Source organism: Artemia franciscana, chromosome 5 (genome assembly GCF_032884065.1).
Source record: "Artemia franciscana chromosome 5, ASM3288406v1, whole genome shotgun sequence".
In the NCBI taxonomy this organism is placed as follows: Eukaryota; Metazoa; Arthropoda; class Branchiopoda; order Anostraca; family Artemiidae; genus Artemia; species Artemia franciscana.
The window spans coordinates 4,901,766-4,918,509 of NC_088867.1; the positions used below are offsets into that span (position 1 = coordinate 4,901,766).

At 36.4% G+C, this 16,744-nt stretch overlaps 1 protein-coding gene across 3 annotated transcripts in view; it reads right to left on the reverse strand.

The window, feature by feature from the left end:
- Positions 1 to 2,773: 2,773 nt before the first annotated feature.
- The window catches only part of LOC136026912 (uncharacterized), a 33,541-nt gene continuing 19,570 nt past the window's right edge, over positions 2,774 to 16,744 (reverse strand). For all 3 annotated transcript variants that reach the window (XM_065703740.1, XM_065703739.1, XM_065703741.1), the window contains exons 4-5: positions 13,165 to 13,338; positions 2,774 to 4,400 (exon numbers count right to left, since the gene is read on the reverse strand). In XM_065703740.1, coding sequence (XP_065559812.1) covers positions 3,789 to 4,400; positions 13,165 to 13,338 — 786 coding nt within the window. In that variant the 3' untranslated portion in view covers positions 2,774 to 3,788. The remainder of the gene's footprint in view (positions 4,401 to 13,164; positions 13,339 to 16,744) is intronic.

Consider the following 16,744-nt stretch of genomic DNA (forward strand, 5'->3'; position numbering starts at 1 on the left):
GGAGAAATTCGTCCCCTAGATTTTTTGCCATCTCCCCTGATGTTGAAAATACCATTGTGGCCCATAGGGTGTTGAATCGACGTTTCAGTTATCTTTTTTCACTGGAACGGGTAGCAAACCTGCTACTCAACCTTGCAAAAATTGGAATTGAACTCCAGCCCCCCGCAATGCCAAGCAGAGCCTTGACTCACTGTGCTACCATAGGGTTAAGAATAGGAGCTTTAACATTAAGGTGAAAAAGTTAAGCAAAAAAATATCAATCTTCATTTGGCACGATTTCAAAATCTACAAACGTATTGTTCTACATACAGCAAATGTTGCAGAAAGAATAATGCCTTTATTTTTTTCAAAATAAAAAAAAGCTCAATTGCAGTACCACACAACTTTATTGGACAGATAATGGTTATTATAATAAGCAACTTTATTAACTCCCAATAATCGCCGAATGTATCAAACAGTTCGTGGTAACGAACTGTAGTAAGGAGCGACTCGGCCCAATAGTAACCAAAACTCTAAAAAATGGAATTTTGATACCAATAGCTACATCAAAAGAATCGCATTTTAATGCTGGTTTTAAATATATAAGTTTCATCAAGTTTAGTCTTACCCATCAAAAGTTACGAGCCTGAGAAAATTTGCGTTATTTTAGAAAATAGGGGGAAACGCCCCATAAAAGTCATAGAATCTTAACGAAAATCACACCAACAGATTCAGCGTATCAGAGAACCCTACTGTAGAAGTTTCGAGCTCCTATCTACAAAAATGTGGAATTTTGCATTTTTTGCCAGAAGGCAGATCACGGATGCGTGTTTATTTGTTTTTTTGTTTTTTTTTCCCAGGGGTGATCGTATCGACCCAGTTGTCCTAGAATGTTGCAAGAGGGCTCATTCTAACGGAAATGAAAAGTTCTAGTTCCCTTTTTAAGTGACCAAAAAAATTGGAGGGCACCTAGGCCCCCTCCCACGCTAATTATTTTCCCAAAGTCAACGGATCAAAATTCTGAGATAGCCATTTTATTCAGCGTAGTCGAAAAACCTTATAACTATGTCTTTGGGGCGACTTACTCCCCCACAGTCCCCGTGGGAGGGGCAACAAGTTACAAACTTTGACCTGTGCTTACATATAGTAATGGCTATTGGGAAGTATACAGGCGTTTTCAGGAGGATTTTTTTGGTTTGGGGGAGGGGTTGAGAAGAGGGAGATATGCTGGGGGAACTTTCCTTAGAGAATTTGTAATGGGAGAAGAAAATTTCCATGAAGGGAGAGCAGGATATAGGCTACTAGCATTATTTAAAAAAAAAACAATTAAAAAATAAAAGTGAAAAAGCTTTTTCAGCTGGAAGTAAGGAACAGCAATAAAACTTAAAACAAACAGAAATTATTACCCATATGAGGGGCTCACCTCCTTCTAATACCTCGCTCTTTACGCTAAAGTATTTTCAGTAATTTCAACTGCTTATTCTACGGCTTTTGTGATTCAGGGGGTCATTCTTAATGAATCGGGATAAAATTTAAGCTTTAGTGTAAAGGGCGAGGTACTGACGATGGGGCGAATCCCCTCATATATGTAATAAAAACATGAGAATACAAAAGTTCTTTACATAAGCTAATTTATAAGTTACGTAAATCTTTTACCAATAAAAAGATTCGTAAAAAATTAAAAGTTCTAGTTGCCTTTTTAATTAACCAAAAAATCGGGGGGCAACTAGGTTTCGTCCCCCGCTCTTTTTTTCTCAAAATCATTCGATCAAAATTATGAGAAAGCCATTAAGCCAAAAAAAAAATATGCAAATTTCGTTTTGATTATTCTTCTGCGGAGAGCCAAAATCAAAACATGCATTGATTCAAAAACGTTCAGAAATTAAATATCAGAAATTAAAGTTTTTTACTGTTTTAAAAAGAAGAATTGAGAAGTTTGACTCTTTCTCTCAATTCTTCTTTTTAAAACAGTAAAAAACTTTAGCGTAAAGAGCGGGGCGTTGATGAGGAAGCAGCCTCTTTCATATACGAAGTAATTTCTGTGCGTTTTAAGTTTTAATGTCGCTCCTTACTTTCAGTTAAAAAAACTTGTTTTTTTTATTTAATCAAGAAAGGGAAGAAGAAACCCTACTTAGAGAAGATGCTACGAAACTCCCAAAATAGAAACTACTACTATAACTAGTAACTCACTGCAATATGAAGCCGCCTGAGGCCAACACAGCCACACATTTTCCTCCTTCATCCCAATCTAGTCAAAGCCTCCCAGTATACACCTTTCCTTGCGACCTTCTCCCACTCCATTTGGTGAGGACCTGCTTTTCATTTGGCCCTGAATGGTTGGCCACAGAGAATGATCTTTGACAATCTGTCATCCTTCATCCGCAGAATTTGTCCTAACCATCAAAATCCTTCTCTCAATATAGCCTTAAAAATCGGGATAAAATAAGAAATCAATCAACATACTCATTCTGACTGTCATTAATTATTCTTATGGATAGGTTAAATAATTTTTTTTTTTTATAAACCGTTGGTTTTAAGCTTTGCCTGCTATACTTTAATATTTTGTCCTGAAAATTTTCTGATTTTGTTCTTTAAATTGAGCTTAATATTTGTATTTAACTTTAAACTTAATATTATTATTCATTTCCATAGTTGCGTAAGTGTAGCAATTTCAAAGGAACTATTCGTATTGATTAGTCTTAAATTGGTCGTATGGCAGAGGTTCAAGAAAAAAAAAAAATCATCATGACGCTGAACACCAATCTCTAAGCAGAGGACATCCTGCGACGTAGAATTTTTTTACAATAAACAATTTTTAATTTTCACAATAACACTTTTTCATAAAGACACTAACATCAACAGTAAATTTACATGAAAAAACAAAATATGTTCCGAACTTAACTTCAACATGTTCCAGGTAAATCTAGACCAATCCAGACACTTAAAATTAATTCAGAAGTTTAGAGCTAAGAGCTCTTACACAAGGAAATATTCTGTACTTGAATTAACTCTGGCCAAAGCCTATTTAAGGAGTTAGTCAAAGTGAATGTCTTATTGAAATAGAACATTTAAAGGAACCAAAAAGTATTGAAAGGCGTACCTAAAAATAGCGTAAAGAAAAGAAAATTTCGAGAAGCAGTTTTTTTTTTATACACTACTTAAAAGGAAATAGATTCACAGACAAAGTTGTTAGTTAAAGTGTAGATAGTTTATGTAAGTATCTCGCCATGGTACTTTTTTCCCCTTTTTCAGCGCTACTATTTATTTTTGCTTTCACCACTGTCAAAAAACCAAAATAAACCGTTCTAACCAACGCAGAGATGAGGCAGCGCTAGTTGATACAAGCAGGTAGCGCTGTAAGTCCTCTTTTCATGAACATCTGTGAAACATCTTTTGTTAACAACCTAACATACCCTGACATTGAGTAATGGTTATCGATTTAATCAAGGAAAGAATGTGACTAAACTCTTCAATAAACTGGAATCACCCTAAATGAACTTCCCGAGCGTGTACACAACAGTCTTCAAGTAGGGTTGTGTAACATAATTGAAAGATCATAAAAGTATGTTTTTGTCTTATGATTTATGATGATAGTCCTTGTAATGCCTTTTTCTCAAATAATAATTACAAAATTTGCACTTCATTGCATTCATAAAGTTTATATTATTAAATTATTGAGTCGTTTTCAGTTTAACTAAGTTCTAACATGACCCCCTCCCATCAATGCCTAAACAGAATTACTCTGGCAGTCAAGCAGAATTACTTAGAACTCGTTGAGAGTTAAGTCTGGAATACACCCTGTATCTATTTCACTCATTCCAAGTGTTCTTGTTCATATTACCAAGAAACTGACTGTAGCATGTTTGGAACGAATCCACTCCCGATGGGTTGTTCATAGCTGGATTACTAGTAATAGCACTTCCAAGACTTCCCTTTCTTCCTTTGGCAGTTCGGGACAAATATGGGGGTACAAAAGAACGTTCTGGAGTACGACAAAGATCTTCTTCAAAAGACATCTCTCTACTTTCTTCAACAGTTTCTTTACTCAATACTGAGTGAATTGTTGCGACACTATTGCAAGGAACTGGTTCGACTACACGAGTAACAGGTTTGGCAATACTACTCCGAAGAATTCGTCTTCTTTTATGCCTATGGGCTTCAGTAATTCTAGTCCCTGGCGGAGTACACTCTTCAGGTATTGAACTTTTTGGACGAGGTTCCAGATCAGAAAGGGTAACTGATTTTTTGGGGGAAGATGATTTTATGTTAGGGTATATTTCACGTGGAGCAAGGGGTATTTCGGGAGAAGGCAAAACTATATCGGGTTCCTCTGTAAATAACGATTTCATATGATATAGATGACTACGAAGAATAGCTTGGGCGTGTTCAACCTTGTCGAGACACTCTGCCTTGACATTGCCCTGTAAAAATAAGAAGTAATAAAGATGACTGAAGAAGGAATGACGATAAATTGTGTAAACAATACCGATAATATGATTAATCTGTTTTTTTTTTTTTTTCATTTTCAAACAATTTTTTGGGGTGTTTCCATCAAGGGCGTATCCAGGGTTTTTGTTTCGGGGGGGGGGGGGTACGAAAAAACTTTTAAAACGCATCACATGCATTTTTGCGAGTCTAACAAAAATTTCGGTGAGGGGGGGATAACCCGATACCTCCAACCCCTGGATGCAGCATTCCATTTATAATTCAAATAGACCCACAATTGAGCTCTGTGACATAAATAGTAATTACAAAACTATAAACAGCAATCATGTTTGAGGTAACCATAAATTACTCAGTGGGATTAAAAATTTAAAGTATTCTCCATTGTTGATTATGTACATAATTAAACCAACGAATACAAACTGCGAAAAAAAAACTATTTTTGTTCTAGATTTCACCATCAGATCGGAGGAGGGGGCAGGATTATTTCTTTTTTGTCCTTCTTCTTTCGGCAATTGTTTTAACCTAATCATCCTCTTCAATCAATGTTTAGAATAGAATGGAATATATTTATTCACTGCAACAGCCGGAGCTAGCATTAGCATTTCATGACAAAAATAATGTATACCTTCAAAAACACTCATAGAAAAATTTAAACAAACATTATATTAATCAAACACATATTAATCAAACATTAAATATTTGTCGTGTCAATATTATAAAAATGACAGGTAAAATATGGGACAAATGATTTACGATATCTCTCAGTACTATAGGCTGAGCAAGTCAGTAACTTTGGACAATTCCTTTTTATTTGTCGGAGTCTAGTAACTGGTCCTTCAGTTGGGGGGCTCACAAGGTTGGGTAGTAGACGACAGTGAGTTGGGGAATTCAACAATTTAGTCCAAATCTATATGTTAAGCCATGTCTACGACTATCAAGTGAGTCCAAATTGAGTTGTTTCAGTGCATCCTCGTAAGTTGAGTAGTTTTGTCCAAGTATAATTTTTACAGCTCTTTTTTGTATCGTCTCAAGTCTATCTGTTTGATTTTTTGTCAATCCCGGATGCCAAGCAGGGCATGCATACTCAAGAGAAGGTCTAACATAGCTGCAGTATACAGACTTTAAAACCTCAGTTGGCATACTAAATCTTTTTAGGTTGGAAAATGAATGTAAAAGCGAGGCGCCTTTTTTTGTCAGATAGTCAACGTGCGAATTCCATCTTAAATCATCGTCCAAAAGTATCCCAAGTATTTTAACAGTTTTCTTTGTTGGCAGTATGGAATTATGAGAAGAGTGGTTGTTACCCTTTAGGAAGGAAAACGTCATATAAGAACTCTCGGTTTCACTGACCGTCAGTTTTACCTTTCCTAATTCAGCTTTTAGATCATGATCGATTTCGATCAAGTCAGACTGTTCAATAATCTGAGGGCTTAGTCGCAGTGATAAAACAGTTAAATCATCAGCAAATTAAAAACGCTCACGAATTGTTGTTAAAATACTGTTAAAAACAATAAGAAAAGAAAGCGGGCCTAATTTAGCCCCTTGTGGCGAACCACAAAAATATTTACAAATTCAGATGGCTCGTGATCAGGGAGTTGGACACACTGATATCTTTCAAAAAGAAAACTAGCGAGCATTCGTACAACAAATGGACGGGTACCCATAACCTTTGTTTCTTCCACAACTACATTATGATCAAGACTATCAAAAGCCTTAACTATGTCTGCAAATAATGCATCAACATAGGCCCCATTATTTTCTAAGTGCTTTGCAACCAAATAATGAACAGTACTCTGCCCGGATCTAAATCCAAATTGTTGGGAATCAATATTATCATTTATGTCCTCAAATAAACAATCAAAAATAAAACTTTCAAATACTTTTGAGAGAGCTTGTGTTTTCGAAATCAGAGATTGTGTTTCGATATTCGAGATTGAATATCTTGAGGTGCCTTGCATTTGGTGATTGGCGTTACATACGCCTGTTTAAAAATATATGGGAAAACACCATCAATAAAACATTGGTTAAAAATTGCCGTTGAAGGAGTAGATAAAAGATTAGCACACTCAATAATCAATTTAATCGGTATCTCACTAGGATAACTAGATTTACGAGAATCAAGTGCCTTCAACTTTTTTAGCAACTGAACAAATACATGTGTTTGCTAATCTTTCAATAAATAGAGACAAGAGAATTTTAAATATTGACCGAATTTATGATAGCCTTTTGAAAAATGAACCCATAGTCAATAAGTAGTGAGTGGTAAAAATAGTAGTGAGACTACTAAAGCAAGCTAGGCGTCTGTATGGATACCAAATATTCGCTAAGTTGTCAGCCAGTGATCCAAGGAAGTTCCACGCAACTGTACGGAAGTTAATGGGACAGCAGAAGTCAAAATACATCCTGAGGGACGAGCAAGGAAAGAATTTAACCGCAGAAATAACTAATGCCCACTTCTCAAATATTTGTCGCCAATAGCCTCCCCTCAAGACTTTACCATAGAATGGTGCGATCAAAACCATCCCTGTCATCACAGTTTCCCAGGTCCAAGAAAAACTCGAACACCTAGATATTAGGAAAGCCTCTTACCCCGGCAAAATTCCTATAAGGCTGATACAAGCATGCTCCTCCTTCCTGGCCGCGCCATTGGCTATGATCTATAACCAGTGTCTACTGGAAGGCGTTTTTCCAGATAAGTTTAAAAAGGCATTTATCACACCTATTCCGAAGAAAACATCACCGACCTCACCGTCAGACCTTAGGCCGATTTCGAAGACGCCAATCATCTCGAAAGTCTTTGAAAACTTTATTCTATAGTGGCTACTAGCAGAAGTGGAACATAAAATCGACCCTATGCAGTTCGGTTTTCGCCGAGGGCACAGCAAAACACATTATCTGGTCAGATTACTTCATGATCTACTAGAGCACCTAGAAATTTCGGAGGCCCTTGCTGATATAATAATTTCTGATTTCGTGAAAGCTTTCGATCTCCTTAACCACGAGACTGTTATCAATGAAGCCCTGTAGGTCTCGCAGTTTCTGCTGTGCATCATCGCAAGTTTCCTTTCTGGTCGTCAACAGTGCGTACAACTTGAAAAGAGGGAAGCATCCAACTTCCAAGACATCACATGTGGAGCAGCCCAAGGAAGCAAGCTAGGACCCATCTTATTTGTCATTGTAATCAACCGACTGATGAGACAACATAAACAAAGGTACAAGTTCGCAGATGATTGTTCAATAAGTCTACTACGATTCCTGTCACAAACACACGATTAACTCGAGCCCCTGGATGCAGAGCTTCGGGATCAAGCTAATCAAGTGAAGCTCCAGCTAAGTCTCGAGAAAAGCTGTGTGTTGCGTGTCAACTTCCTGAAGAAGAAGAGCATTGACGAATCTGCACCTCTCCAAACAAAGAAATCAGTCAAAATACTCGGCATCACACTAATTGACGATCTTACGTTCGAAGATCACATCAACCAGATCACAGCAAAAGCAGCTGGTCTTCTAAAATCCTTCGCAAATCTCAGAAGGTTTGGAATGACAGAACAACTCCTTCTTTCGTGCTACAAAACTTATGTAATGCCCATAGTCATGTACGGCTGTCCTATCTGGCACCCATCGCTCACAGAGAAGCACAGAAGTCAGCTTGAAACAATTCAGACAAGAGCCTGCAAAATATTTCTTGGATCAAATTACAAAAACTACGAAGAAAGCTTGAGCGAACTCAGACTCCCCACCCTGGATGAAAGGAGGCACGAAACGCTGATGAAGTTTGAGCTGACATCCTGAAGTCCCCAACGCACCGATATATCCTGCCTCAGTTTACTTCAGTGACCCACGCACACAAGACGAGGCTGGCAACTTTTAAAGAGGGAAAAGAACTGTTGGGATGCCCGCCTACACACTCAACGACAAGATTTTTAAACTCCTTCGTTCCATACTACGTAAAGCACTACAACGATAATATCCTCAAATCGAAGTCATATCTCATCAAGTGTGTTCTTTATGTTGCGTCTTTTTGCGTTTTTCTCTTTTTTTTTGAGGATACCCATGTTATTGCATTGTGATAAAGGGAAAGAATAAAGATTATTTATTTATTTAAGGGAATAGGATTTTACATAATCACCAATGAACGAGATTATCTACTAGACCAACAAGAATTGCTTCAAGGATAGCTAATAGAAGGATTATTTCGCAACAGAATAATTGAATTCATTTCAAGTTTTCACTTTTTTACTTAGTTGCTTTGCTGATCTCACCAACGTAACTCTAACAGCTTCTGTTCCCTACGTGGATCGGTTGCGACAATTGCATTTTGTTAATATTGGTGCTGGTTTTATTTGTTTTTAACTTATCCTGTTTTTTTATTCTTGTTTCTTTTGTGCTGAGGACGCCTAATTTACATAGAGGCGACATATCCGTATTGTTTTAGTCTTTCATCTCTTTTCTCTCTAATGGCCACAGTCTCGTTTGTTGTCCTTTCATTGAGTTTTGTCTGTCTTTATTGTTGTTTGTCATGGCTGGCCAGTTTGGCTTAAGAACTTTCATTTAAAAATCAATAGTGAAAAAACAAGAGCTAAGAGCTCATATGGCACTTATGACGAGGTCAAGAAGAGCCAAGAGCTCATATGGTATGAGCTCTAGCAAAATTCTAAGAATCAATAGATTGATTTAAAAGGAAAATCAGAGTCTTAATGCCGGTCGGGATTTAAAATAAGAGCTCTGAGTCACGAGTCCCTCTAAATATCGAAATTCATTCAGATCCGATTGCCCACTCGTAAGTTAAAAATACCTCAATTTTTCTAATTTTTCCTCTTCCTTCAGCCCCACAGATGGTCGAATCTGGGAAAACAGCTTTATCCAGTCAATTTGTGCAGCTCCCTGACATGCCTACCAATTTTCATCGTCCTAGCACGTCCAGAAGCACTAAACTCGCAAAAGCACTGAACCCCACCACTTAACTCCCCCAAAGAGAGCGGATTCAGTCCCGTTACGTCAATTACGTATCTACGACACTTATAAGCTTTTTCCAAGATTTCCGGTTTCCCCTCCAACTACCCCCAATGTCAATAGATCTGGTAGGGATATAAAAGAAGAGCTCTGAGACATGAGTTCCTTCTAATTATCAAATTTCATAAATATCCGGTCACCCGTTCTTAATATAAAAATACCTCAATTTTTCTAATTTCTCCAAATTAACAACCCCCAGCTCCCCCAAAGAGAACAGATCCGTACCAATTATGTCAATCTCGTATCTATAACTTGTGCTTATTCTTCCCATCAAGTTTCATCCCGATCTCTTCACTCTAAGCGTTTTCCAAGATTTCCGGTCTCCAAGATTTCTGTTTCCCCTCCAACTCTCTATGTCCCTGGATCCGATTCGAATTGAAAATGGAGCATCTGAGACATACAATTCTTCTATATATAAAGTTTCATAAAGATCCGATTACCCATTCATAAGATACCTCGATTTTCACGTTTTCCAAGAATTCCGGTTTCCCCCTCCAACTCCCTTCAATGTCACCGGATCTGGTCAGGATTTAAAATGAGAGTTCTAAAGCACAAGATCCTTCTATATATCAGATTTCATTAAGATCTGAACACCCGCTCGTAAGATCACTCCACATTTTTTCTCATTTTTTCAAATTACTCCCCCCCCCCAAATCCACCAAAGAGAGCGGATCCTGTCCGGTTATGTCAGTCACCTATCTTGGACTTGTGCTTATTCTTTCCACCAAGTTTCGTCGTGATCTCTCCGCTTTAAGCGTTTTCCAAGATTCCCCCCCCCCCTAAAGACACTGGATCCGGTGGGGATTTAAAATAAGAGATCTGAGTTTTGAGGTCCTTCTAAATATAAAATTTCATTAAGATACGATCACTCTTTCGTAAGTTAAAAATACCTAATTTTTTCTAATTTTTTAGAATTAACCCTTCCCCCCCCCCAAATTCCCCGAAGAGAGCAGATCCGTTCCGGTTATGTCAATCCCGTATCTAGGACTTGTGCTTATTTTTACCACCAATTTTCATCCCAATCCCTATACTCTAAGCGCTTTCCAAGATTTTAGGTTCCCCTCCCCCCAACTTCCTCTTCACCGGATCCGGTCGGGATTTAAATTCAGAGCTCCGAGACATGACATCATTCCAAATATCAAATGTCAATAAGATCCGATCACTCCTTCGTAAGTTAAAAATACCTCATCTTTTTTATTTTTCAGGATTAACCCTACTCCCCCAAACACCCCCGAAGAGAGCGGATCTTTTACAGTTATGTCAATCTCGTATCTAGGACTTACAATTATTTTTACCACCAACTTTCATCCCGATTCCTCCACTCTAAGCGTTTTCCAAAGATTTTAGGTTCCCCCACCCAACTCCCCCTCAATGTCACCGGACCCGGTCGGGATTTTAAATAAGAGCTCTGAGACGCGATATCCTTCCAAAAATCAAATTTCATTAAGATCCGATCACTCCTTTTTACAAATACCTCATTTTTTCTAATTTTTAAGAATTAATCCTCCCCCCCCCAACTCCCCCAAAGAGAGCGGATTTGTTCCAGTTATGTCATTCACGTATCTAGGACTCGTGCTTACTTTTCCCACCAAGTTTCATCCCGATCCCTCCACACTAAGCGTTTTCCAAGATTTTAGGTTCCCCCCAATGTCACCGGATCCACTTGGGACTTAAAATAAGAGCTCTGAGACACGATATCCTTTCAAAATTCAAATTTCATTAAGATCCGACACTCCTTCGTAAGTTAAAAATGCCTCATTTTTTCTAATTTTTCAGAATTTACCCCCCCCCCCTCCAAACTCCCCTAAACAGAGCAGATCCGTTCCGGTTATGTCAATCACGTATCTAGAACTTGTGATTATTTTTCCCACCAAGTTTCATCCCGATCCCTCCACTCTAACAGTTTTCCAAGATTTTGGGTTCCCCCCTCCAACTCCCCCAATGTCACCAGATCTGGCAGGGATTTAAAATAAAAGCTCTGAGACATGACATCTTTCCAAACATCAAATTTCACAAAGATCCCGTCACCCGTTCGTAAGTTAAAAATACTTAATTTTTCTAATTTTTTTCGAATTGACCGGCCCCCCAACCCCTCCCCCTCCCAGATGGTCAAATCGGGAAAAAGACTATTTCTAATTTAATCTAGTCCGGTCCCTGATACACCTGCCAAATTTCACCGTCCTAGCTTACCTGGAAGTGGCTAAAGCAGCAAAACCGGGACAGACAGACCGACAGAATTTGCGATCCCTATATGTCACTTGGTTAAAACCAAGTGCCATAAAAACTGATTTTTAACTCTGAGATAAATAGCACCCTAAGAACGAAGAGGGCCGTTTATAAGCCGAAATTTGTGCACACTCAATAAGGGTTGCAACTACAGTCAGTTCCTAAAGTGCTACAACATTTGCCCAAATTTGCATGTTACACAGCGATTTTCAGTGCTACAATCGCAATATTGATTGCAATAGTGCAAAAATAACACTTTCATGCTACGGGTGACATTCCTGAGCACCTGCTATAGTGCTATACATAATAAAATAGTGCTAAAATAGCAGTTTCGTACTACGGGTGGCAACCCTCCACCTAATATGGGACAGTAAAAAAATTCAGGATTTGACTTTAAGATGAAACCTGATCTCCTTTCAGCAGAGTTGCCAAAAGGAAAATTTTCTAGCATTTTCAAATCTTTTCATCTATCATTTTCTATCATTTCTATATCATTCTATCATTCTATCATTTCTATCATTCTATCATTTTCATTCGATCATTCTATCATTCTTATCATTCTTATCATTCTTATCAATCTTATCATTCTTATCATTCTATCATTTATCATATATCATTCTATCATTTTCTATCATTTCTATATCATTCTATCATTCTATCATTTCTATCATTCTATCATTTTCATTCTATCATTCTTATCATTCTTATCATTCTTATCAATCTTATCATTCTTATCATTCTATCATTTATCATATATCATTCTATCATTTTCTATCATTTCTATATCATTCTATCATTCTATCATTTCCATCATTCTATCATTTTCATTCTATCATTCTTATCATTCTTATCAATCTTATCATTCTTATCATTCTATCATTTATCATATATCATTCTATCATTTTCTATCATTTCAAAAATAAAAAGATGTCACTAGGTTTTTATCCAATTCGATACAATTCGATACTTGTAGCATTTAAAATCGCTGTGGGGCTTGGCGTCAAATACATCGTGATCATCAAATTCATGATCACGTTGTTATGGCCCCTTTCCCCGTCAGCTTTGCATTGAATATCAATTTTTTTCTAACAGAAATTTCAGTCTTTTTCTAACAGAAATTCCACGACAACTAATTGTTTAATTTGTCGACTTTTAATGGCAAAGTTAAACACGAGAAAAAGTCAAATTCGAATAACGCATAAAATAAAATGTTTTCTTTCGGCAGAAATGTGTTTCCTAGTCTATGGGGTGCCCCAAGGAAGTGACTTGGGCCCAACTTTATTCTACATTTTCAATATTGATTTGCCCCATTTTATTCACTGTGCTACTATTGAGAAGTTAGCAGATGCCTTTAGAGTCGGTATGTCAATGGGTGTGACTTTAATTCACAAACTTGTTTATATTGTATTAACACATTGCAAAAACATGTAAATACAACGCAAACACATGTAAATAAATTGTAAAAACACTGCTTATTGAATTTAGTAGACGTCAGCTATTTACCTGATTAATAAGTGTCTCACACAAATCCACTATTTTACTAATTTGCCTAAAAACGTTTTTATGCCTCTTCTCAAGGGACTTATTGTCATATTTCTTCGTTAAGAGCACCCAAGAAAAGCATTTCTTCTGGAAATGATCAAAAGCTTGCTTGTAAGTCGTTAAATCGTCATCTGTCTAAAATAGAATTTGACAAAAATATTACTTGTAAAAGAAACATAAACATAATATATAATTCTCTGGGATTTAATAGACCATAGCCTTAAGAGGGGAGGGGGGAGGGTATGAAATAAAACAATCTACAAAAGAAATATAAACACAATATAAGATAGAATGGCAAAATGAAGGTGGTTGTGAAGAAAAAAAAAAGAGGATATTTCCATCCAGTGAAAAAAGAAAAGATAAATATGCAGATATTCGGGTTGAGACATCCACTCGACTATCCTTGTTGGACAAACGCAAACAAAGAAAAGAAATTATAGGAAAAATTAATCAGTTAATTGAATTCATCGAACTGAGCATTAAAGGAGGGGTATGTCTGCAAACGAAATGTAAACACAATATAAAATAAAATGACAAAATGAAGGATATTGTGAAGAAGAAAAAAGAAGATACTTCCAGCCAGTGAAAAAAGGAAGGATAAACACGCAGATATTACGGCTAGGACATCCACTCGACTGTCCTCGGTGGACAAAAGCAAACAAATTATAAAAATTACAGAAAAAACTAATCGATTAATCGAATTAATTGAACATAGCCTTAGGGGGGGGGGGGGGTATAAAATAAAATAATCTACAAAAGATATATACACAAAAAATAAAAAAAACGCAGATATTTCGGCTGAGACATCCACTCGACTATCCTCGGTGGACAAAGCAAACAAAGAATAAAAATTATAGAAAAACCTAATCGATTAATTGAGTCAATCGAACATTAGCCTTAAGGGAGGATATAAAATAAAATAATCTACAAAATAAATATAAACAAAATATAAAATAAAATGGCAAAACGAGGGAGATTGTGAAGAAAAAAAATAGGATATTTCCAGCCAGTGAAAAAAGGAAGGATAAATACGCAGATATTTCAGTTCAGACATCCGCTCAACTGTCCTCGGTGGGCAAAGCACACAAAGAATAAGAATTACAGAAAAAACTAATCGATTAATCGAATCAATCGAATATAGCCTTAAAGAAGGATGTAAAATAAAATAATCTACAAAAGAAATATAAACACAATAAAAAAAAAACTAATCGATTAATCGAATATAGCCTTATGGGGAGATGTAAAATAAAATAATCAACAAAAGAAATATAAACACAATATAAAACAAAATGGCAAAATGAAGGAGATCATGAAGAAGAAAAAAGAGGACATTTCGAGCCAGTGAAAAAAAGAAAAAAAATACAGATATTTCGGTTGAGATATCCGTTCGACTGTCCTCTGTGGACAAAAGCAAACGAAGAACAAAAGTCATAGAAAGAACTAATCGATTAATAGAATTCATCGAACATAGCCTTAAGGGGGGTATAAAAAAAAATAATCTACAAAAATTTACTTTTGAGTAATAAAAACCTCTTGGGTATCCATAACATATGGATATCCAGCACAGAAAAAGAAAGATTTTGTCTGAAAGGAAAGGGGCAGGTTTTGGTTTGAAAAAATACTCCTATAAAGATTATAAAGTATTTACAATGAGAGTATTTAAGCCTAAAGCCGTCAAGCAGCTTCCTAAAAACTTTTTAATGCTAAATTCACTGCTCTTTATTTATTTGTAGATTCCAAATATACAATAAATTATAAGGGATCCCGTGCGCAAATTCGAAACTAATCTCCTGTCGCCACCTGAAGGGCTGTTGACAAAATCGTTTTTAGAAGTGTGTTTTTTTTGTTGGTTTTTTTTCTCGCGTTACTCCGTCAGTTTTGTATTTTTTTTTTTTTTTTTTTTTTTTTTTTTTTTTTTTTTTCAATATGACGGGATATAGACATATACATACATATAAAATAAAATGGCTGTAAATGTAGAAGAACTGGAGAATAGTTTTGACAGCGCAAAACTGTGGCTTTAATAAAGAATTAAATAAAAAAACTAATTTTTTTAACTGAAAGTAAGGAGCGACATTAAAACTTAAAACGAACAGAAATTACTCCGTAAATGAAATAGGTTGTCCCCTCCGCAATCCCTCGCTCTTTACGCTAAAGCTTTTAATTGTTTTAAAAAGCAGAATTGTGGCAAAGAGTCAAACTTTAGTGTAAAGAGCGAGGGATTGCGGAGGGGACAACCTATTTCATATACGGAGTAATTTCTGTTCGTTTTGAGTTTTAATGTCGCTCCTTACTTTCAGTTAAAAAAACAAGTTTTTTTATTTAATTTCTGAACGTTTTTGAATTAATGCATGTTTAATTTTTGCTCTCCGCACATAAATTATTAAAATGAAATTTGCATATTAATTCTTTTTTTGGCTAAATGGCTTTCTCTTAGTTGTGATCAGACGATTTTGAGAAATAAGGGGTGGGGAAGGAGGCCTAGTTGCGCTCCAATTTTTCGGTTACTTAAAAAGGCAACTAGAACAAATTTTTAACGAACGTTTTTATTAGTAAAAATTATACGTAACTTAAGAATCAACTTACATGACAAACTTTTATATTCTTATATTTTTATTATGTATATGACGGGGTTTGTCCCCTCGTTAATACCTCGCTCTTCACATTAAATCTTAAGTTTTGTCCCAATTCTTTAAGAATAACCCCTGAATCAGGAAGGCCGTAGAATAAATAGTTTAAATTACTAAAAATACTTTAGCATAAAGAGCGAGGTATTCATCTTCTCCTAAATACCTCGCTCTTTATGCTAAAGTATTTTTAGAACCCCTCATATGCGTAATAATCTCTGTTCGTTTTAAGTTTTAATGCTACTCCTTGATTTCAATTAAAAAACTTTTTCATGTTTATTTTTTCATTGTTTTTTTACAGTAATACTAGAAAATCCTGCGCCATTTTCATTGAATTTCTCTTCCCCCATGACATATTCCTCCAAAGAAAGGTCCTCCCACATAGCCCCCTCCCCTCAACCCCATCCCCAAACCAAAAAAAATACCCCTGAAAACGTCTGTACGCTTCCCAATAACCATTATTGTATGTAAAGACTGGTCAAAGTTTGTAACTTGCAGCCTCTCCCCCAGGGACTGTGGGGGGTAAGTCATCCTCAAAGACATAGTTTTTATGGTTTTTGACTATGCGGAACAAAATGGCTATCAAAAAATTTTGATCCGTTGACTTTGGGAAAAAATGAGCGTGGGAGGGAGCCTAGGTGCCCTCCAATTTTTTGGTTACTTAAAAAGGGCACTAGAACTTTTCATTTCCGTTAGAATGAGCCCTCTTGCAACATCCTAGGACCACTTGGTCGATACGATGACCCCTGAGGAAAAAACAAATAAACACGCACCCGTGATCTGTCGTCTGGCAAAAAATACGAAATTCCACATTTTTGTAGATAGGAGCTTGAAATTTTTGCTATAGTGTTCTCTGATACGCTGAATGCGATGGTGTGATTTTCGTTAAGATTCTATGACTTTTAGGGGGTGTT